At 40.8% G+C, this 22,530-nt stretch overlaps 1 protein-coding gene across 4 annotated transcripts in view; it reads left to right on the forward strand.

Moving 5' to 3' along the window:
- larp4b (La ribonucleoprotein 4B) overlaps window positions 1-22,530 on the forward strand; it is a 52,274-nt gene that overhangs the window by 20,316 nt on the left and 9,428 nt on the right. Inside the window, exons 1-12 of one of the 4 annotated variants that reach the window (XM_084911571.1) lie at window positions 161-3,327; window positions 5,057-5,210; window positions 9,453-9,617; window positions 10,436-10,514; window positions 12,965-13,101; window positions 16,241-16,344; window positions 18,323-18,433; window positions 18,595-18,648; window positions 19,280-19,486; window positions 19,934-20,037; window positions 21,053-21,316; window positions 22,493-22,517. In XM_084911571.1, the coding sequence (XP_084767697.1) occupies window positions 3,172-3,327; window positions 5,057-5,210; window positions 9,453-9,617; window positions 10,436-10,514; window positions 12,965-13,101; window positions 16,241-16,344; window positions 18,323-18,433; window positions 18,595-18,648; window positions 19,280-19,486; window positions 19,934-20,037; window positions 21,053-21,316; window positions 22,493-22,517 (1,560 nt within the window). In that variant the 5' untranslated portion in view covers window positions 161-3,171. Of the gene's footprint in view, window positions 1-160; window positions 3,328-5,056; window positions 5,211-9,452; window positions 9,618-10,435; window positions 10,515-12,964; window positions 13,102-16,240; window positions 16,345-18,322; window positions 18,434-18,594; window positions 18,649-19,279; window positions 19,487-19,933; window positions 20,038-21,052; window positions 21,317-22,471; window positions 22,518-22,530 lie in introns of those variants that run through there. The other 3 variants (XM_084911568.1, XM_084911569.1, XM_084911570.1) reach the window with 3 other exon arrangements.

A 22,530-nucleotide genomic window follows, 5' to 3' on the forward strand; every position in this document is an offset into this window, starting at 1 on the left:
AGCCTGACGGGAATCTTCACAAATATATATATATATATATATATATATATATATATATATATATATATATATATATATATATATATATATTTTTTTTTTTTTTTTTTTTTTTTTTAGTGGGTCATACGGCATTTAGAGAGAAGCTGCAGTTTCACTGTATATGCAGGTATGAAAATGCTCTGTGTATGAATGCAGATGTAATCAAAACTGTGGGGACAGAAATGCAGACTAGTTTTTAAGCAGTCGTCCAGCTTTGGAAACCGAAGGGGATGTACTCAAAAAGTGTAAATGTAGTTAAGCAGCTGGGTAGCCATATCAAAAGATTTCAGATCCTCATTCTTAAATCTGTTGCCAAAGCAGGGAAATGCCACCAATACACAGACACCACTGCTTTTCTCACCACTGTCCAGCCTCGTCAACAAATCTCTTAGATCAGTCTTTTACGACTTGGCTTGGCTTTGAGTTATCGTCTTAAAGAACCACGGTTCTTATACAAATGTGACTAATAATATAATGCTGTTAGTTTTGTTTTCCTCTGGAAGAAGGTTGCAGCGTTAAAGTGAGAGGAGCTAAATGGCTCGTTTCTGAGAGAACTTTAATAAAGGCAAAGAATAAGCTTGCATTAGATGAGAAGTTCAGAAACTTGCTGTAATAAGCACAATTGCCATTTCTTCTAAAGATGGAAGAAAATAGCTTAAATATGTAGAATGCCATCGAGTAAGGCTGTGCCATATTTTAATGTGATATAGAAGCATCACCTCATATCGACAACCTTCAACATCAGAAGAGCCGCTTTAGCTCCGCCTACAAAGCAACAGGAGAAAAAGAGCCGCACGTGTGAACGACGTACTTGGCGTTTTAAAAGGGTTACGGTTAGTTTTAATTCTAACTGAGCCACAGGTTGCTGACCTCTGGTTAAAAGTTACCTCAGCAACCTCCAACACTCGAACCAAGCACAGTAGAAGGTAAAATATATGTTTAGTTATTAAGCATAGATTTAAATAAAAAATATATTAGCATAATTAAGGTAAAATATCTAAAACTCAAGAAAGCTAAATAAACAGAATAAGGTATCTTTATAAAAACGGCACAGCAAATATCAGATGATGTTACAGTAAAGTGTAGTGACGATACAAATAAACTGTTAGGGATCATGCAAAGCTCCTCTAGTCTAAGAATAAACATGGCATCAGTTAAGTTTAAGCCAGTATCAAACAGCCCACGTGGGCTTATTTTGTAATTTTGACTGTAAAACTACAAAATGCAGTTGACCTTGGTATTCGCAGGGGTTAGGAACCACAACCGCCCGCAAAGAACTGAGATCTGCAAATAATTGAGACGTGGAAAACTTCTTGGCACTACCACAGAAGCTAACATCCACAGTCTTCCTTATCTTCACCTCCTCCTTCTTGATGTACTGGGCGGTACTCTGTTCAACATGAAGGAAAATGAATGGCACTCCTAGATTGGCTGCTTTGCAAACACCAGCCAATAGCGTGTCAAATCAAAAAATCTGTGAATAGGCGAATTTTCCCCAAATAAGTTGGAGTTACTTTCCACAGAAAAATCTGCGAATACTGAACTGCGTATAGATGGAGGTCGACTGCAGTCATCTTTCTGGAAACATTTGAATAAAAAGCACACACTGTAAAATCTAGGTTCCCCCGTCTGGTGTTCACACAGTACCTTATGAATGCTTTGTGCTACCATGATACACAGAATATCCCTGTAAAGGTCATCTTCTCTTCTTTCCCAAACTGTTTACATTTTGTCTTTAGAACAAGTGGTAAAGGAGTTTAGAAGGCTTGTAAAATGGTCCTGCCGCCAGACCGATGGTTTCAAAGAAAAATAAAAAAAGGTTAAACTGTTCAAATTTGTCTAAATAATGACCTGGGGGGAAAAACAACTAATCTGTAGTTGCCAAATTAGTCTAATATTGCAGAAAATGCTGTTAAGGATGATGCATGTTGTAGTATTTGTGATGTGCTCATCTGGCCCATCTGGTCTCCCCCAGATCTGTCTGTCAGAGAGGAAAGAGGAGCCTCCGGTCTGCAGACAGACAGATTAGTCCAAATTCAGCTGTTTTTGTTTTCCCTCCCTAAGGACTCTGGTTTGTCTGCTCTGTCTTTCTGTCTGCCTGCCTGCCTGCCTGCTGGGAGCCCACCTCCATCAAGGAGGGAGAGCAATAAACCCGGTGCTACGTCGACTGCCCTCCAATGACACTGACTATAACTCATCTCTGTCCGCGGTTCGTGATGAATCACATCCTCCTATTTCCTCCAAAAATACACCCTCAATCAGAAAGGCTGCTAACCTTTCCTTCCTCTGTGAGAGAGGGGGAACATTTTAAAATTTTGAAAGGTCAAGTGATGCCCTGGACGTACACGTCCATTGATGTCAGCAGCAGTTTCTATGGCAGCCGCTCGGACAGGAGTGGGAGTTTTACATTGGAGGAAGGATGGATTATTAGCATAGGCGAGGATTTGTCTCTGTCTGGCCAGGCACATCGCGAATGATCTCGTAGTGCCGTGTTTGTGAAATACGACTGAGGAACAATATCTCTTGCTGCTCACTTCTTAATCTTGTTGTGTTTTTGTTTCTCTTCCTCCTCTCTTTACTATGTTCAAAAAGAAACCAGTTTGCCCAGCCCTTTATTTTGCAACTTAGCTTGTTAACAGAATAATCTATTAAAACCAGGGCTCTGGAGGTCTGAATTTGAGCGATGCCTCAGGGTTGATTTAACATGTGGCAGGCATTTCATTTGAGCGCAGGTGTGCGACTCAACGCTGCCTGCACAGCTCCAGCGTTTTGTTTTTTTTTTCCTGGGGAATGACTCAGTGCAACGGCGACAAAACAAAAGCAGAGACGGGTGCTTAACGGGAGCGAGACAGCCAGTCAGCTTCTGCAACGTCAGCCCTGGCCCACCGGGGCAGCCGAGCCTCAGTGCTGTCATCAGATTTGTTGAATCAACCCAGCAGCCTGTATCGGAGGAGGGCAGGCAGAGCGTGGCGGTAGCTGTGATTTGACGAGGATGACTTGGAGAAGGGTGGTGGCAGCCGCTTTGCTCAGAGGTTCGCAGGTTAGAGCCTGAGGCAAGCCAATGTTGGTCGGAAGACTTCCTTCCTCAGCCCAGCGGTGGACATACTTAGACCTTTTCTTTATGTGTTAGCCATGGATTGGATGCAGTGGACTCTAATACCACCAGCGGCAGGCAGCGTCTGGCCTGCTGTTCCTCAGGAGTTGAGTGAAACGCTGACTCTGACCACCGCTCTGGGTTATAGCCTCTTAGCCTGTGAGACATGCATGCTGAACTGCCGCTTTGATCCTGTGAGTATTTTCAGCAGACAACAGGGGTTCATTAGCCTGGTTCCTGTCAAAACGATTTTTAGTTTGAGGAGTCTTGTTGTCGATTGAGACTGATGTACAACATGACTGATGAATGCTCGCCTTTCTGATGCTCAGCGTAGACCATTTTAAAGAGTCGAAGGCATTACAGAAACATTACAGTGAAACGAGGGGTTCTTTTTTTTAAATGCAGGGTTTAAATTAGTTGATCGTAAAGCACATTTTGACCAGGAAAATGCTTAGACTTGAGTAAGTCGTGCTTCCATGCACAGTCACCCAGCCGAAAGGCCAATTTTGAGCCAGGAGAAATCCTGGAAATAGAAACTTCTTTTCTGGGCAAGTAAATCTGTCATTTAAATGTCATATTTTATACTTTCCCTGTATTTTTCTTTAGAGTAAGCAAAGGAAATTGTTGTAGAAGGCTTTGCAGTATTGGTATTCTCACAAACTGTAATGTGAGTTGAGACATGAAAGATTTTGTGAAGACTTTTTTTTTTTTAACCAAATGACTGTGTTTTATTGCAAAATATGCCAATAAAACAATGGCACATCCACAGTGTTTTATTGGCATATTTTGAAATGTACAGTTCATTGTGCATATGAATATAAATAAGCAACCTATTTAAAACTGCCTTAAAAAGCAATACATGTGGGGAAAATCGGCTTCTACAGTCTTTGTGCACTTCTCTCTCTTTAGCACTGTTATATTAGCTCGTGTCACTGACAAAATGAGACCCCATAATGTGGGTCACTCATGATGGATTTTAATTGAGTAGAGGGCAAACCCTGATGATTTCCTTAGACACCATCTTGTTGAAATTTTTTATTTTTTTTTCCCTTCCCTGTGACCTGGGTGGGTTGATGTTAGCTTGGCTCTTGTGATTGATTTGTAGCAGTTGCAGTGTTTCCTACAGATTCGGTCTTTGATGTTAGCTCATGTGCACTTACACAGGCACAACCATGCTTGCTTCAAATATTTAATTTACTCTGTGACAAATACTGAAGGAATATAATCCGATCAGAGTCTGCGATCACCTGGGTGGACTTCACTTCCACTCGTCTTTGCTGGTGCTGTTGTTCTAACTCTGCTGCGCAACCACGGTGAGCTCAACAATATGGTGCATGAAGCAGTTTTCCACCTGCTGCTCTTCTGATTAGAGTGGCCTTCTAGCTCAGAGAGGATCTGCAAAGTGGACTACGGACTGTCGTAGCCAGCTTCAGTCCAACGCAATAGTTTGTTTGAGAGACGGAGAAAATGTCTCACAGGCCGCCACAGCAGGAATGTGGCCAGCGAACCAGAGAGTAGGGAAAAGCAAGACCAAACTTTAAGAATAAGAGTGAGAGGATAGTGGTTGATGGTTTTTCATTCAGATGAGTGAACAAGGCAAACATTAGTATATGTGGCTGGTTGGACTACATAAAATCTGTATAGGAAACACTGCTTTGTTGTTGTTCTTTAAATTGCACGGATGAAATGTAGGCCACATAAGTCTGTTAGCATGGTTTTAAATATACTTTCAGAACCTTTGAGGTGTATATTTACTAGTAAAAGACAATTCATCGATTACAGTCGTATGGTTTATAGTCAAAGTTGATGCCCAAGAAGTTAATGTAATTTCTTTTCTTTTTTCTTTTAGTAACTACATATACTGATGTGGTGACATACATTAGCTGGAGTTGATTTCTCTAATCAGGCTCTGTTCTTTTGCAGGAATCTGCCAAGGTTTCGGACCTCAACCCCAATGCGAAAGCATGGGCCAACCACATGTTTAGCCTGGACCCCAGCGGGACTGCCGACACCACAACTGCTGCCCTGCAGCCATGGAAGGAAGGCTGCGATAGTTCGGCCGATCCCGGCCCAGAAGGTCATTGATGCACAAAAACTGGCTTCTTATATACTTAGAATCTGACTTTTGGCCACTATAGTGCAAAACAAAGTGTAACTGCTCTCCATTTCAGATATATCGAAATAACGCAATACAGAGCATAGATAAGAACATAAAACGTTTCCTGTTTCTAAAATGATTTATCAGTATAGCATTGAACCATTAATCAGCATTAACAGGAATTTTTCTGCCTATAAATGGTCTTTGTGGATTATTGTGCATGAATCTTAATCTTAAATATTAAAAAAAAAAAACAACAAAAGTGCACAAAATTGTTCCAGAGAACGTAGCCGTTAAATACAAAATGATTCTGCACTGCCTCTAGCACCATTCTTCTGGGCTGTAACAGAGATGAAATTGTGTTGCAAGATATTAACTGAAGTTCAGATAAGTTAACTGCAGTCTTGCATAACACCCATGTTGACCACAAGATGGTACATGGAGTAAGTGCAGTGTTCACCATGACACCAACATAATTCAAGCTAGTGTTCGCTCAGCATTCATATTTTACTGTTGTATTTTGCTGACTTGTGCTGACTTTGGTAACTAATAGTTTTTACAAATTTACATTAATGAGAAGTAGTCCGTTTAATGCACGTTGGGCTGATCAGCTGCATGAAAACCTTCTGGTAAAACGCTGCCACCATGTGCTGAAAGTTTTCAATTTTCAGAGGGTCTTTACAAAAAGCACCTTTAAATTTTGCAGGTAAATACTGGACCTGAAAAAGTGGAGAATTATAGGTTTTTTGTGGTTGTGGCAGCGTGAAGCAGGTGAACATAGCCAGCAGCTAATTTATTAATGTAATGTGGAGAAACTGAAAATAGTATACAGCTAATCTGAAGCTGAGGTGTAGAAAGAAAGTGAAATGTTGGCATGTAGTCTACTTGCTAAGTCTGTAATAATCGAGTAGTGACAAACGGCACAGTCTGGTGTAAAAACCTGCTTTGTCCACTCTGGTTCCCTTTTCCCACCACACAGGAGACACCCCTTTAATCATTCATACTCAATCTAGAATGAGTTATGAATATTCCGGCCCCAGTCACACTTCTTTCTTTGTAAATGACAGTAATCACTCGCTTCAATGTGCTCAGCCAAGTTTAGCCACAGAGGCAACAAGGACATGGTAGTGAAACAGAAATTATTGATTAGTCTCAGTTTGACGCGCACTGACGTCCTGGCCTACTTCATCTTCCACGTCCGCAAAGACATTTATGGAAAATTTATTACAGAGCACTGCTGATTTAATGCAGTTGGGCCATGCATGTAGTGGTCTGTGACGGAAAATTCACACCACGCCTGCAGTGGTAACAGTGATTTAGTCATGATACTGGCTGGTTCCTCTAATGTCCCCATTCACTGTCAGTATGCTAAACCATTACATGCACATGGAAGCTTATTCTGATTCCTTTGTCGACAAACAAAGAAGGACTATTAAAGGTTATGAATGTAAGCCACTTATTATCATTCAACATCCCTCCTGTCACCTGTTTTTCCTTTTACTTTCATATTGACTTCAAACTTGGGTCCTTCATTTACTGTGGACCCATTGTTTAAACAAAACAAAAAACAACCTGAAAGTTATATGGCAGATGATGAAAAACAGGAACTTATTTTATTTAATGGTTCATCTTTTACTTACTGACCTTGGTGCTGCGTTTCAGACTGTAGGCGATGCCTTTCTCACTTAGAAGGCCGTAAAATGGAAAAAATGAAAATGTAGCTAAAAATTAAAAATGTACGTGCTACGTATCAGCAGTAATGGTTTAGTTTGGGGTTCCCATTCTGTCCCACAGGCCCAATGTTTGACACTCATGGGTTAGCAGTTTTTCTGATGTTTGAGTATTCACCATTATGTTTCAGACTTGCCTGATGTGGACGTGACTTCAAAAGTAAAGGTCAAGATTTTCAAATATTCAAATTTGGGGGTGGGTGTCATTCGTTGCCTAGATGATGAAACGGTGCTTTCCCCATTATAATTGTTCATATTTTATTAATAAATAACAGCATTGTTTCTGAGACTGCTGGGAGTGATGTGCTAAATTAAGACCGATGGCACCCACAGAAGCAGTGTGTGAACGTATTTAGCAAAGGCATGTGGACTCGTAGGCTCCTTCACAAGACCCTTGTCTGGAGGACTCGATCACTTGTCGCTTCTAGTTAGCCACATTTGTGTTTATTTTCACTTTTGCGGTGTGCTTTGTGCTGAAGTTTGAAAGAGTAAGCAGGTCTGAGGATTTGAACAGAAGTCCCACAGGCCTAGAGACTGTTTAGTGACCTCATCACAGCTTCCGGCCACTAGAGAAGAATGTGTTCCTCAACCAGTTAGCGAGTAGTTGCTGGAGATTGACCATTTAAAAATGGTAATAAATGCTGTTGAAAAACCACATTGTGATTGTTTTGGTTGCCAGCAGGTTGCTGAAATCACCTGTAGTTTCCATGGAAAACACAAACTTGTCTGGCAATACTTAGATTTTCCTCACCAAGCTTTACTGAAACTTGAAAAGTGGAAAGTAATTGGAAACGTTTCCCTTTAAAGTAAAAGTTGTGCCTCACCAGTACAGTCACCAAGTTCAAAGGATGCAACTTTTACTGAACCTCCCACGGATTACTTCCAAGCAGAGAGTTCACTTCTCTTAAAAGATTTACTTTTTTATTTTTATCTGTGAAGAGGTCTTTGTGCTGTGCTGTTATGGTCGCTGTTATGCCAGCTCCTGCCAAGTCTTTTGTGTTTGAAACGAATCTAAAAGACAAAACGAACCATTTCCCACGGGGGACATGGCTCTGAGTAGATAAACTGTTTTCAGTTTAAGTCACTGTACCGTTCAGTCATGTGCAGAGTATTTCCATAGAGCACCCTGAAGAGAGTTTAGCCAGACCTTAAGGAAACTTGTCGGCACTGTGATTTGATGGAGGTTGCTTAAAACCCTCAAACACAAATTAAGAGGAAAATGCTCTTGAATACGATGGCATTACTAGTCCCACACTGTTTAACCCTGATTTATCTTTTTATAAATACAGTATTAAAATTTGTCCCAATACTGTTTTAATAAATGGTTATGTGCTTAATTACCTGAATGTAATTTTTCTCTGGTTTTAGTATATTATCATGTTTCATTCTGTTCTGGCACATCTCTCCTTTGTGATCTGTTGTTATTTTAATTTGCTGTTGACTCGACATTGCCTTCATACCCACCTTGTTTTTAATTCAGTGTAAATGAAATCCACAGCACTAATTCTCAGGATTTATTGCTACGCTACAGCCAGAAATAGTGTTTGTCTGTAGCACAAAATATACAGTTTCTTTCTTGGTACGCTTTATTTGAGAAACATTTCCAGTAAATGTATTTATCATTGCATAATGGACCAAAAAAAACACTTGTTAGTACTGTTATTAGTACAATATTACCAATAGTGCAATATTTACATTTATGTTAAGATGGATAATTTGTTTTAAAGGCAATACTTGTTTTGTTTAGATGTAATTAGGGCTGTAGAAAAGGTTTTATTTTGGAATTACATTAGTTTTTTGCCCAGCCTTTAATAATTCATAATTATTCATTATTTAAGTTGCTCACATTATCATTGTGTATTTCTATAAGAAGATCTGTTGTGCTCTAAAAGGAAAAGAGCGTTCAGAATGATGGTCTTTGTATCTTAATCAGGAAAAAGGCTGAGTTTATGTGCCAGGCCAGGTGTATTGTTGCTGAACTGGGACAAGGTTGGAAATTCGGTACTTGGAACTTAAAAAGGACACTGCTCTCAATTCACATTGGAGCTGTTTTCTTGCTTTCCCTTATCTTCTGCTGTATATGTTCATATTCAAATCAAAATTTCAAATGATGAGGAGAGCATCTGTCATGTAAACAGTGTGAGCCAAACACTCAGACTGATCTAAATACTGAGTATCTACTCTGTATGATATCACCCCCACCCACCTGCTGTTCACACCTTCTGTAGCTGGAGGGGCAGCCAATCAGAACCAACACAGTTTAAAGGTAGGGTGTCCTTAAATAGCTGGTTTTAGAGGTTGAGCTGAGGGGCTGGATCAAGGCCCAGTTTAAGATTCCAATAAACTAATTTGAACTACAAACCATGTAAAGCTACTCTTAAGTCCATAAATAAAAATAACTACTATTATGCTCATAGCCCCCCTTTTAAACATCTGGTGATATTCCTATGCCTTTAATCATTATCATAATGCCCATTGTTGATTGTCACAGGCTATGAAGCCAGTGAAGACAAGGCTTACAAGGAGCCCCTTCTAACCGACCCAGATGAGCCTCCACCGGTACCAGTAATGCTGGCTGAGCCAGCCGCCGTCACTCTGGAGTGCTCCGAGTCAGCCTACACAGAATACCCCAAGCCTGGGCAGCCAGGGCACACAGGTGGGCTGGTTAGTGATTGGTTGTCAGTCAGAGGAGGCTCTGAAGTAGTTGTGTATCAGTGGTGTTTATCCACATGTCTACACATGGATACTTTTGTGCTGATTTTTGATGGGGCGGCGTGGACACCCAAGTTTGTAAACAAAGTAACTTGAAATCGAGACGATGGCCACATTTATACCACAGGCACGGCTATTAGAAGGCTTTTAAGGATTTTAAGTGTGTTGGCCTCGTCAATCACACAGGGATCTAAATATGTTTGATTTCACCTGATCTTGGATAACTCAAGGTTAGAATGAACTCCAACCAAACACAGTCGGCTAATGTGGTCGAATATTAAGGGACAGTCTGTCCTCGGGCAGTAGATTTATTTTTGAAGGAGAACAGTGACCGCTTGAGAGGTATTTGTTTTATGTGTTATATATTGCATCATTAAAATGTCATTGACCTGTTCCAGACACGATCTGCTACGAGACATTTATCTTTTTAAGTGCCCTCTGCTTGAAAGAAGTGTTGACAAAAACAACGAGGCTAAGGGAGGAATGGGTGGTATTAAGATGACTGTGATTATACAACCGTGTAGGAGTAGGTTTCTTAGCGCCCGTGCCATTGCTTCCAACACATTAAATTAGCTTGCATGAGTATTTGCTGTGTGTAAATACGACACTCTTTTGGTGCTTTTCTTCTTTCTTTTTTTCCTTCTCCATATTTTACAACCCTCTCCACCCACATCCCATTTCATTGTCTGGATAGTGTTTAGAGGATTAGACATATGCTTAGTTGCTCCTTATTTTACCAAAATCTTTATCCTCTATCAACAGGCAGTGATCCCCAGCCTGACAACCCCCAGGAGGGCTTGAGGGAGCACCTGAAGAAGACCCTGGAGTTCTGTCTTTCCCGGTGAGCCAGTAGCTTCATATCACAGTACAGCCCAGAATTTTATGCTTTTCTTTGAATGTAGGGACATCTCTTTCACTAAGCCTCGAACTGTCCATGAGAAACTGGCGTACTGTGCTGAAATCTCAGCCCATCTACTTCAATCATTGCTCAGCAGCTGTTTCATACTTGCTAATGGAGAAAAGCACTTAAATTAAGATCTGGAAGGAAAAACATCTACTTGAAAGTGATTAACACAATGACTTGTGGATGACTGTGTGCAATCCACTCATGTGTTATTCTGCCTCCCTGAATCCTGTGGATCCTGATTGGTATAATCAGCACATTAGGCTCAAATAATACTTTCTGTGGCAGTGAAACCTCAGGCGTCCACAGTAGCCTTCATGACGTAAATGTTGTCATCTGCCTGTGCTCCCAAGGGTCTGCATCCGTGTACTCCCCAACTATGACTGTTGGCTGGCTGCACGTGTGAACACGACCTGAAACCCACTGTACCATAAACAAAAATGTTTCTGCTCTATGCTTGCTCTCATATGCTATTAGTTTTCTCCTGGTTTACTCCCAGGGCCCAAATTTTATTTTATTTTGGGCATCAAGACAAAATCCAGACTTTTAATATGTGGTTTGTTTATTTGCATTTGTGTGTATTTGTTCTACTAGAGAATTTAAGATCGTCTCGAACAACGGTGACTGCCCATGAGATTGCTTTTAAAGTACAACATGGGGCTTTAAACCATAATGAGCCTTGTGCTAAACACTTTTAATGCAAGGCAGTGTCCAGCTACAGGCGCAGTATGCATTTATACTTGCTCATAGGAGGGGGGGGGGTGTGCTGCTGCAAATCTTAATCAAATACCCATCTCATATCATAGTTCTCTTTATTAGTGGTATTATTGGTATGAGTATTAGTAATCTGAAAGCTAAAGGTTAAAAATAAATCTGCCTTCCTCTGTAGACTCGGACATCTCTGCTAGTAAGAGGGGGACGGCTGCTTTCAGCCGGAGGCAAAGTTTACAAGAAATCTTCTTAATTCAGAAAACTAAGAAAGATGGGGCTTTTTTCTTTCTACCTTCCTTGTTTAAAACAAGCCTGTAACCAATGATGTTTAAGCTTTTTGACCAGGTGGTCCTTTTAAAGGACTTTTAGGTTTTGATCACATTTACAGTGACGGCGTTAACAAGGGCTGCTGTTAATTCTAGGAAAACATTTTCTCCCACTCCAACTGGGTCGTAGCACTGCCTCCTAATTACTTGTGTGGATTTTGTGTGTTTCAACATTTTTGTTGGAGGGACGCTTAAGCTCTGTGGGTTGAATGTTGTAACACTGCTCATTCAGACTGTCACAAACTGGGCCACACACTAATTCCAATTAAGGCTTATTAAAGTAAGATAACCATAAAAGATAAGACTTAAACAGCGGTGGGTGAAGTCAGTACGGTCAGTGGTGTGAATGTCATATTGTATGACGCAACAAAACAAACCAAACGGCCGACAAGATCCAAAAGTGGTGTCTCAGGGTGCCTTCGTGGAGCATTTGTACACTGAATCAGCCGTGTGTGTGTGTGTGTGTGTGTGTGTGTGTGTGTGTGTGTCCCCTAACAGGGTTCATGGGAATTCTGCTTTCCCCCCCTTGTCAGAGTAAATTAATATTTTCAGTCGTACTGGGAGGTGTGATGGTAATTGTATATGTTCTAACATCATTGTTCATGCGCTAAAAGAATTATTAAATCCATCAATAATTAAATGTGTGTGTGCAGCTAGTGTACTGGAAGACTATGTATTGTTTTTGATACCGATCAGGCCTCTTCTCTCTCTCTCCCTTTGGCTGTGGGCATCAGGCGTAGTCTGAATGAAAGCCTTATTTCATACTTTTGAATGCCTCTGCGGTGGTGGTGGCTTAGCTGCTGATTTGAAAGGAACTGAGGCCTTGAAAAATTCATTTCATTTTCTCCTCTCTCTGAACTTGGAACAAGCCAACAACAATAGCATACTGTTAGCTTCTCCAAAACTACAGTGGAAGTTAAAAGAAAAAACAAAAAAAAACAACTGATCAGATATGAAAACAAGAAGCTATAGAAACCAAAAGACTACTGCTAGGTTACAAAATACTGGACCATACACACCTACAGTGCATTCCTTTGAGAAAAATCTCACAGTTGCACAAGTAAAGCAGCCAAATGTGCAACAGCTGTAAACTGAAGGAGCTAAGAGTTTCAAAAGGTGCACTTGTTACCAGAAGAGCAGCGATTCAGATGCAGTGTGTCACCCTCAGCAAAGCTGATGTTTATTACACGTGTAACAGTTGCTCTTATTTAAGAGCAGGTGAGACTGTGGGTGCTAATCACAGAATTGTGTTTATCAGAGTAAATGAAGTTTGCTTTCACTGCTGCACCTTTTGCCACCTACACCATGAAAGTCTAACTAACCTCTCCTATCTGCGTCTCTGTGTGGCAGGGAGAATCTGGCCAGTGACATGTACCTCATCTCCCAAATGGACAGTGACCAATATGTGCCAATTGTGACGGTGGCCAACCTGGACCACATCAAAAAGCTCAGCACGGACGTGGAGCTGATTGTGGACATCTTACGATGTGAGCGAAATGCTTTCAAAGTCACAGTTTTATGCACTATTTATTTTTCTTGGAGTTCAATCAGAACTCGTCATTATGGTTGTTTACCTGAACAAGCTGCATGTCAAGAAAACCTTATCAGAGTGAATTTCTATCAGCATGTGGTTGGAGTTGATTTCCCAGGAGAGGTCGTTAAAGTGCATCCAGCAGAGTCTTACCTACTTGTGTTTGATTTGTGCTCGTACTTAGTTTACTGCTTAAATTAATCCTTTCTAGCTTGGAGGCCTTTTTATTTAATGGCTCATTGATCTGTACACTGCCAAGAGTTTTATATTTGAATTTAATCAGGTTACTGTAAATAAACCATCATGTAACTATGCTGCGATTAGGCTTTTTGCATTAATATTCTTTTTCTGAAGATGTTCAAGTATGAAACTGCTTGTAATTTACAGATCACCTATTTGGCCAGTTTCAGGTCCTGCATCCATGATTAGAAATTTCACACATTTATCCAGGGCTCTAGAGTGCGACCAATTTGGTCGCAAATGCGACCAAATTTTTCAGTGGTGCGACTAAAAAAAAAAATATTTGGTTGCACCTGTGCGACCAACTGTTCGGGTAGCGAAAAAAAAAAAAAAAAAAAATCTGCAACCTTCCCTGTGGTCAACAACAGACACACATTTTGCCCCTATCGTGGACTAAACCAATCAGAGATAGTAAGGGGCGGGACCTCTCTGATTGGCCGTGGTCCAGTTGAAAGTGCAGGTGGAAGTGGGAGGTGAGTAGCTTGAATAAAGCGATATCAATTCATTAAATCCTGAATCGACTTTTAAATATAACTGTGTTTTGCCAGAAACGCCAGATTCTCAGATCAAAGCTCACAAAACCATTTCAACAACAACCAAACAGCAAATGAGAGCAGGTACACGGATTCCACACAAAGACGTAAACACAGAGCGGACCGACGCATCTGAATCAGCTTTGTTTTTCTCGGCTTTCTCACCCGACGGCCCGTAGACGGACACGCTGTCGGAGCTTAGCGATTCTGATGCGTCCGGTCCGCGCTGTGTTTACGTCTTTTTGCGCTGATTCTGAGCTGCAGGTTTTGTCTCTCTCCAACCAAAATTCACCGAGCCAGCAGCAAAAGAAGCAGCAAAAGAAGCAGCAAACTGCGCTTCACATTTGATCAATGTCGTCATGAATTTTGCCGTTTTGCTTCCACGACTATTAAAATCACACTCCATGCACAGCTAGCTCTCTCTCTCTCTCTCTCTGTACTTCAAGAACAGTTTCCCGTTTCCAATCTCTGTTTTCTGCATTATTCATTCGCTTATTACCCACCAGTCTACCGTTGTTTACAGCGCTGTCGGCTGCTCTTTTTCTTTTCTTTTTTTCACTTAAATGACCTCGGACAAGAAAGCCTATTTTTTCTGTTGTTCAATACTGAAGAAATTTAAACTTTATATGCAGAACATTGTAGAATATTTTTAAGGTTATCTGCTATAAAAAGCCAGACCAGGAAAATCTCCTTCATGTTTTTCTGTGTTTTATTCTCAGTTACTTTCACACAAAGGCATCTGCTGTGATGTTCACAATTCTGATGAAGTCAGTACTGATAAATGATCAGAATTATAATATTTCTGACTGTCTGAGGCTAAGTTGAATCGAATCGGGACTTTGAAAACCGGAATCGAATGGATTATAGAAATCAGTGATGATACCCAGCCCTAGTGAGCAGCCTAGGCACGACAGAAGTGGATGTAGCTGTAATAGGAAAAGAACTATTGCTAACTTTTCTGTTAAGTTAAGGCCTGATCCTTCTGAAATTCATAGCCAGTGCTCTGACACGGTGTCATCAATCTTTGAATCCTGAAAAAGCACAGTGTATCCAGAAAAACACATTATATTATATAAATTATTATAAAATTTGTGTGCGCCTAACTTTTGTGCCGGTACGCCTAACTTTTTAAAGTTAGGCGTACCGGTACGCCCATGGCAAAAAGTTAGTCTAGAGCCCTGTATTTATCTATCTTATACAAAGCCTGAGTGCAGCCCCCGTCCATCCTGCCTGAAACAGTCACTTTTAGCTCCCTTCCCCTCCGTTTAAGACAACTTTTTTCCTGATTGGCTGCTCCTCACAAACGGGTGGATGGGGCTGCTGTGTCCAAAGCTCCAGCTATGAGATCATAGCTGGAGCTTTGGGCTCATAGGAGTTGAAAACTCTGACCTCATCATTTTAAACTTTGTTCATATTTAATATGAGACTGTTGTACACTCTGGTGTGTGTGTGTGTGTGTGTGTGTGAGTGTCTGTCATAGAAAATAAGAGTAAAACTGCGAGATTAGTCAGTGTTTAATTTGCATTATTTTTTTCCAGCATATTTGAGTCCTCGTAACTTTGTGAATACAGGAGGTACCCACATGAAATTCAGAGCCTGAAAAGCACTTTTAATATCTGTTACACACATAGTCTAGTCGCATCTGCACATGTTAAAATAGAAGTCTGTTAGAGGAGTCGTGCACCAAAATGTATCCAGAAAGTAGATTTGTGGTCTGACTTTTTTGGACTGCCACGGTGATATCAGCCTTTAAGTTTACAGAAAAGAAAAACAAAATCTTCAGAAACAGATTAACATAAAATGCAGGTCATAGACACTACATTTCTGCACTTTAAATGTTGAAACTATGATTATATTGGGTTATGTTTGTGTTCATTTTTAGTCAAGAAAAAGGATTTTCTTTAGATTGTGACTCTTGGATGTCGGTGTAAAATTAATTTGTTTGAAGCGTTGGAAGACTTACACATTTCATGTCCATACGTGGCTGGGGAAAAAACGGTAAATGTAGCTTATAGCAGATTTTCACAGAGCTCAAATGTGCTGTTCAGCTCTACAAATTTCATGTGGATATTTGAGGCTCAAAAATGCTGGGAAAGTGACTTAAAAGACACAGAATTTCAGCCCACCTGTGAGTTCCTTCAGGACACATAACCAGGAAACGTTTCATAGTTTGAAGGTGAACATTTTGCAAGGTTTCATTAGATCTGTGAAAGTTATTGTACGTAATAAACTAGCTGATTCTGAAGAGCTTATTAGGTGGGATGTATTGATTGATCCTTCCTGAAATGGCCCATAACACCTTTTCTTTATGGCTTCCTGCAGCTTTGCCATTGGTCCAGGTGGATGAGAAGGGGGAAAAGGTGCGACCCAATCAGAACCGCTGCATCGTGATCCTCAGAGAGGTTCCGGAGAGCACGCCCATAGAGGTCAGTACCGAAACAGGATGTCCAATTACACATCTGTCATTTGACGCTACTGTCATGAGTCAACAAACACTAGAAGCATTATTATTCCATGGAAATGGCTCACGCCTAGAACACAAGCATAGCTTATGTACACTGCAGACGGCAGTCTGGTCTGGGTGTCTGATTGATAGTTTGCCTTTATGGTCTGTTCACATTTGTTTAGGTCTTCTATTTACAGTCCCAGTAGTTAAACTGGGACTGTAAATAGAAATGCAAGTAGATAAATGTTTACTTTTAGTTAATTAAATTTAGTTCTTTAATATTTTACTCATTTCTGAATTCAGGGGGAAATATTCTGCTAATGAAGTTTAAACATGGATGAAGTCGACAGATGTTTCTGTTAGAATGCATAACTTAATATAGTGAATTCTTATGCCTCAGTCACCATAATTATTAGTTTTTTAGTTATCATATGTGCCTGAACAGGTAACTCTACATGTATCCTTGATTTATTTAGGATTTGGCGCGTTTTATGTCGTGTTCTTGGATATTTTTTAAATCAATCTCTGTTATGCTTAAAGCTGAGTCTGCAGAATGCTGTCACTGTTACACATTAAGCTAATTAAACCATGATAACGAGGTGGTATGACTCCTTCGGAGTCATACCACCTCACCTTTCCAAAATGCAAAGTCGGGATTTTATCCAGTCAGGACCCGTCCTTTCCCAGCAAGCACCACAAACCACACATTTTGAGCATTTTGAGGTTATTGAGAAGCATTTTCCTGTCGAGCAGTGAAGGTAAAACATTTGCAGAGTCTTGTGTGATATCAGTAACTCGCTTATCTGCCCCAGCCTGACAGAACATTTTCATTCAGCTGACTCCGAGCTAATGACTGTTATCACAGCGGTGCATTTTCAGCTCCGCAGAAAGTCCACGTCAAACAATCTGCTCATATAAACAATATTTTTCTATCACATCATTCCCCATATTTCCTTAATACTGGAAAGTACACTAGTTATTTTGCTCAGAGCATCATATTTAGTTGTGAAATATAGAGAGAGTAGCAGCGAAACATGGTTTTCTGCAGCTTATTCAATAATGGGTTGTTTGTAGTCTAAATCTTACGAGTATTAAATGTAATAATGTACCTTTGGTCCAGTTTAACCTGCGGGAATTTGTGAAGGCTTCTTTAAAGCTTTTTGCACCCACAGAGAGAAGAAATTGGAAAACATGCTTGTAGTGTCTCCTGATGTCTTTACAGCAGATATGAAGTAAATTCATCAAACAGCCAAAAATTATAAGCATCTCTAGAAGCAACAAGGGGTCGCCCAGTAGTGCAGCTCTCCGTGATGCACTTCATGACGCAGCTAAAAAAAAAGGGGTTTTGTTTTGCTTGTTAAGAGAATGTGTAAACTAGTACTCTGTGGAGTTCAATAATAATAATGACAAAACAAAACCAGAAGGTGAATCTGGCTGCTTGAAGAACCTGTTAGGAAATGGAAAATAGCCTTAATATTGGGCACATTCTCTGCTTCAAGGTATAATTTTGAATGAAGCTGCTTCAGAATAAACCAATACAGCACTTGTGTAGTTTATTTCCCACGGTGCAAGCTGTGCCAACAAGAGGCCACCAATGAAATCATTCACATATAGCAAAGACTGATCTAATCTGCCATTAGACAATAATGACAGATGGAGGAAGCTTCCAGGTCTGAAGCGTGACGTCAATACAAAGGGCCTCAAACCTGCGGTCTTATGACCAGCAGGGGGCAGCTGTTCTGATTGCAGATTCTATTGAAAATAAACATGTAAGGCAACATGGTGGCTATGTCCACTTTTTAAACTGTTATCTGTAATTGGGAAACATAAGTGGGAGACAAACTGAATAGATCTTCATTATTATTTTTTCATAGTCTTGCTGCCCAGCCTGGGCCACCGGGGTTGTAGCAGATCTGTAGTGAAACAGTGGAATGAAATGAGTTTCTCTTGTTTTGCAGGAGGTCGAGGCTCTTTTTAAGGGGGACAACTTACCCAAGTTTATCAACTGTGAATTTGCCTACAATGACAACTGGTTCATCACTTTTGAATCAGAAGCAGATGCACAGCAGGTATCCGTACATGTGGACAGTTAATTTCATGCATTCATTCAGTTTTGATTTCATTAGTAATTTATACTAGTATTTAAATCTGAGTTTAAGCATCAAAGTTATCAGTGAACTTCGTGTGTTTTAAGTCACTAATGCTGTGCTGCGTTTCCTTTGTTTTAAAGGCATATCAATATCTCCGTGAGGAAGTGAAGACCTTCCAAGGGAAGCCAATAAAGGTAGGCTCACATTTTATTGGTTTGAGGCTGAGCTGGAAAGAAAACAATTTGCAAATCAAAAGATGCTCGAGAACTCATTCGTGTTTTTAACATCCTGGTTTCAAGCGGAGACCAGCATATCCAGCACCAGATGCACCCTGCTAGTGGTGATTTCAGGCTCTCGTCACTGTCAGTTTATGCATTTTGAACTATATTCAAACCACTTCTGTTCATGAATGTGGTCTCAAAAGTCAAATATTATCCCCTGTCATGCAAAATGAGTCAGCAGAGAAGCACACATCCAACTTTTTTGTAGACAGCTCACAAATCACAGATTTTTGCTTAAGGGGTTCATTCAGAGGTCTGCTTGTTATTTAAGGGACACATGAAGCGTGTAAATGTAAGTTGCATTCCTCTATACTAAAATATTTTTTAGATTTGGCTGAAAAAAGTTGATCATTACCTCTAAGCCCATGGTACACATGAATATTTATTAACAACCGATGAAACAAACAAATTTTGTGAAGATGGTTGAGAAATTTATTTTTTATTTGTATTTTTTCCTCAACTGTATTAGCAGTTAGTTATAATATTGATCCCTCTTTTGGGCGCTGGTGCTAATTTCTCTCTCTGTTCGGGCTCTTTCTACCAGGCGAGGATAAAGGCGAAGGCAATCGCTATCAACACTTTCATACCAAAGAACGGTTACCGGCCGGTGGAGGTGAACCCGTACGCTCAGCAGCGCTACACATCCTACTACATCCCGCCGGTTTACAGCCCCCAGCAGCAATTCCCGTTATACAGCCTCATCACGCCGCAGGCCTGGTCGGCCACACACAGCTTCATCGACCCCGCGCTGGTAAGAATGAGTTACTGTGTACTTATTGGATTTGGGAAAGAAGAAGTCAAACAGGTGCTCAGTTGTGTATTAAAAACGGCAAATTCACAATTGTTTTTGGATTTAAGATTAAATCAGGACCAGCAGATCGGCACCAGGATTAAATTTAGTTACTTGTGAGCAGATCGGCACCAGGATTAAATTTAGTTACTTGTGTTTAATATTGACTTTTTTGGTCTGAATAATACACTGTGCTTTCTGTAGTAGCTGCTTTATTAAATATAAACTGTTTAAATTGATGCTATGAAGCATTAATAGGTTTAGAGCCACTTTCACATTTTTAAAACACTTTTTATAAACATACAATATCAACAACTACATTAGAAAACATTAAGTTCAAAAGTCACACAATGAGCTTAATAATTTGTTACTTAAATGCATCTTATTTAACAGTTTTTCTGTCTCCAGGTTACTCCATTTCACAACAACCAGTTCATCAACGGATTTACATCTCACAGTTTCAAACCAGCGACGTCGCCCCTCACTGTCAGACACTACTCGCCCAGGAACAGGTTTGTTATAGTTCAGTGGAACAATGTAGTTACTGTACGTGCTGTTGCTGTTGGAATAATACATCCAGGTAAACGGGCAGCATCTCACCTTTCTCCACTTGTAAACACACGGGAAGTTCCTCAGTCGTCCCAGCACATCTCCATCACCCTCACACAGGGTGTGATCAGCTGTTCACCCACTAATGTTGTGTGTATGACACACAGCCGTGTGGCCATGTGTGTTTAAACAAACCGAACATAGAACATAAAACATTTGTTTTTACTTATTTGTAATCCCAGGGGTGATTGACAGATTAACCATATGATTATTATTTACCTGCTTAGCAAAGTTTTGAGGTTGTTTTTGTTGTTTTTTTAAATTAAGGATTTGTTACAATATGAATTTAATGGGGTAAAAGTCTGTGAAGTTGTCTTCTGTTGTCCAGTTTTGGTGAGCCCACGTGAGTTTTCTGTTTTTAGCTGACACGAGTGGCACCAGGTGTCGTCTTCTGCTGCTTTAGCTCTTCTGTTTCGAGGCTTGAGGAGTTCAGAGATGCTCTTCTGCGTATTTTAGTTGTAATGAGTGGCTTTTTGAGTTTAGGTCTTCTTCCTGTTAGCTTGAAGCAGTCTGGCCACTTTGCTCTGACATCAACGAGGCATTTTCGATCATAGAGCTGCTGCTCACTGGATGAGTGCTGTTTTTCATTCTCTGTAAACCCCAGAGATGGTTGTGCGGCTAAAATCTCAGAAAATCAGTTCCTTTTGTATTTCGTAAATAAACCATCAGCATATGGGAAATGATTGTATCTAAATAATTTATCCACTTCCAGTTTCACTGAGTTTGTAGATTTTTACTCCTCCAAAGGCTGAAGACGCAACACAAACACAAAAATCAAATCTCACCATCTGGTTTTACCTGTCACTTGCGGGGTCCTTCACAGAATGAGTTTATTGTTATAGGCCCAGGGTTCGATTATTCACTTTAAACCCAAGTTTTAATGCTCACATGGGCTCACAAGGTTTTCCTTTTCTGCAGGAATCACAGCAAACCTCACCTGAGGCCGACCATCCCCACAGCGGATCGCAGCACTGGGCTACTGGACAGCCCGAGCCTCTTTGCCAGCTTTCCCAGCGAGAGGCTCAATGGGGCTCGCAGCAGCCCGCCAACGCGACTCCCCACCAGCCAACCCAGAACCAGGTTACCCTCCACTGCAGCCTTCCCTCGTAGGGACACTGTGGGCACGGGGCGAGTAACAGAGCCCGCAACCACAGACTACTCGCTGGGGATCGGCCGAGGAAGGTCAGGCACTGATCATTTACTTGTGTAGAGCAATAACTCTGCCACTCCCCTCTGATAGTGCAGGTTTCCAAAGTGTTATGGGAGGAATTCAACAGTTCACGCTGACACTTTGAATGTGGTTGTCCTAAAGTGAAAACATGAGTAAACTAACAGGCTCAGGTGATTCTCTTCTTTTGTTCTTGGACACAATGTCTTTGGAAATGGGATTTCCTGAAGTTTTGGTCCTCTTAGGGGAAACGGTCAGTATAAAGTGTGGTCAAAATGTTTGGAAATTGAGGTCTAAAAATTAAAAACCTTACCTGATTTAAATTTGGCCAACCTCCCATTCAGAATCATCTTCGCATACACCTCAACCGGCTCATTGTGGTACAGCCTCCGCAGCACTTTGTGTTGGGCAGCAGCCCAGGCGGAGGCCCTGTCGGACCAATCCCCGCCTATCGAGGCTGACGATTGGCACAATTCTTCAACTGGATTCAATTTTTGTGAAAGTGGAAAAACTAAAAGCGAGGCGAATCGTGCTCCTGCTCTCACTCCTCGCATGACTCACTCTGTTCAGTCTTACAAACTAACTTTAAACTGAGACCCAGCTCTCATCACCAGTGATCGACCTCCATCCAGATTTTGCGTCACTTTAAGACGAAAGGCAAGATTTGCCGTCTGGCTAAATTGCAGAGCAAAGAGTGTAAGTGGGCACAACAGGACTTCTAAGAATAGCAGCCGCATTGGAAGCTGTCTGGACAAACTAAGAGATGATGACACTGAACAGGGCATCAGCCAAATTTGAGTGAGGTAATGTTTTGGAGCTTTTTGGCCACACCTTATCCAAAGCTGTGATCACCTTTATCCTCTGATGAAACATTTATGTCGTGCTGCCAGCGATCGCTTCCAGAATGACAATGACTCACCATTAAAACAGCAGATGAGCGAGTTTCTTTTAGAGGACTTAAAGCTGATCTGGTGGCCCAACATCTTAAGCTTTACGTTTTTTTTTTACGAAACTAGTCTTTGGTTCCAACCTATTAAAATCTTTCAGTCTTCACATTGTGTTAACATGAGAGTCTCAACTAATTAATTCTAGGTGACATTGTGTAAGGTGAAGTCGGTGTTTTTAGATAGAACGGATGTTTGTAAATTGAGATGTTCTTTTTCTTAAAGGAAAAATGTTTCTGCTTCTAGGAAAAAGAGGGACGAAAAGTTTACAGTAAGTACTGATT

This window comes from Perissodus microlepis, chromosome 18 (assembly GCF_051167445.1).
Source record: "Perissodus microlepis isolate ML-2025 ecotype Zambia chromosome 18, ASM5116744v1, whole genome shotgun sequence".
NCBI classification, from domain to species: domain Eukaryota; kingdom Metazoa; phylum Chordata; class Actinopteri; order Cichliformes; family Cichlidae; genus Perissodus; species Perissodus microlepis.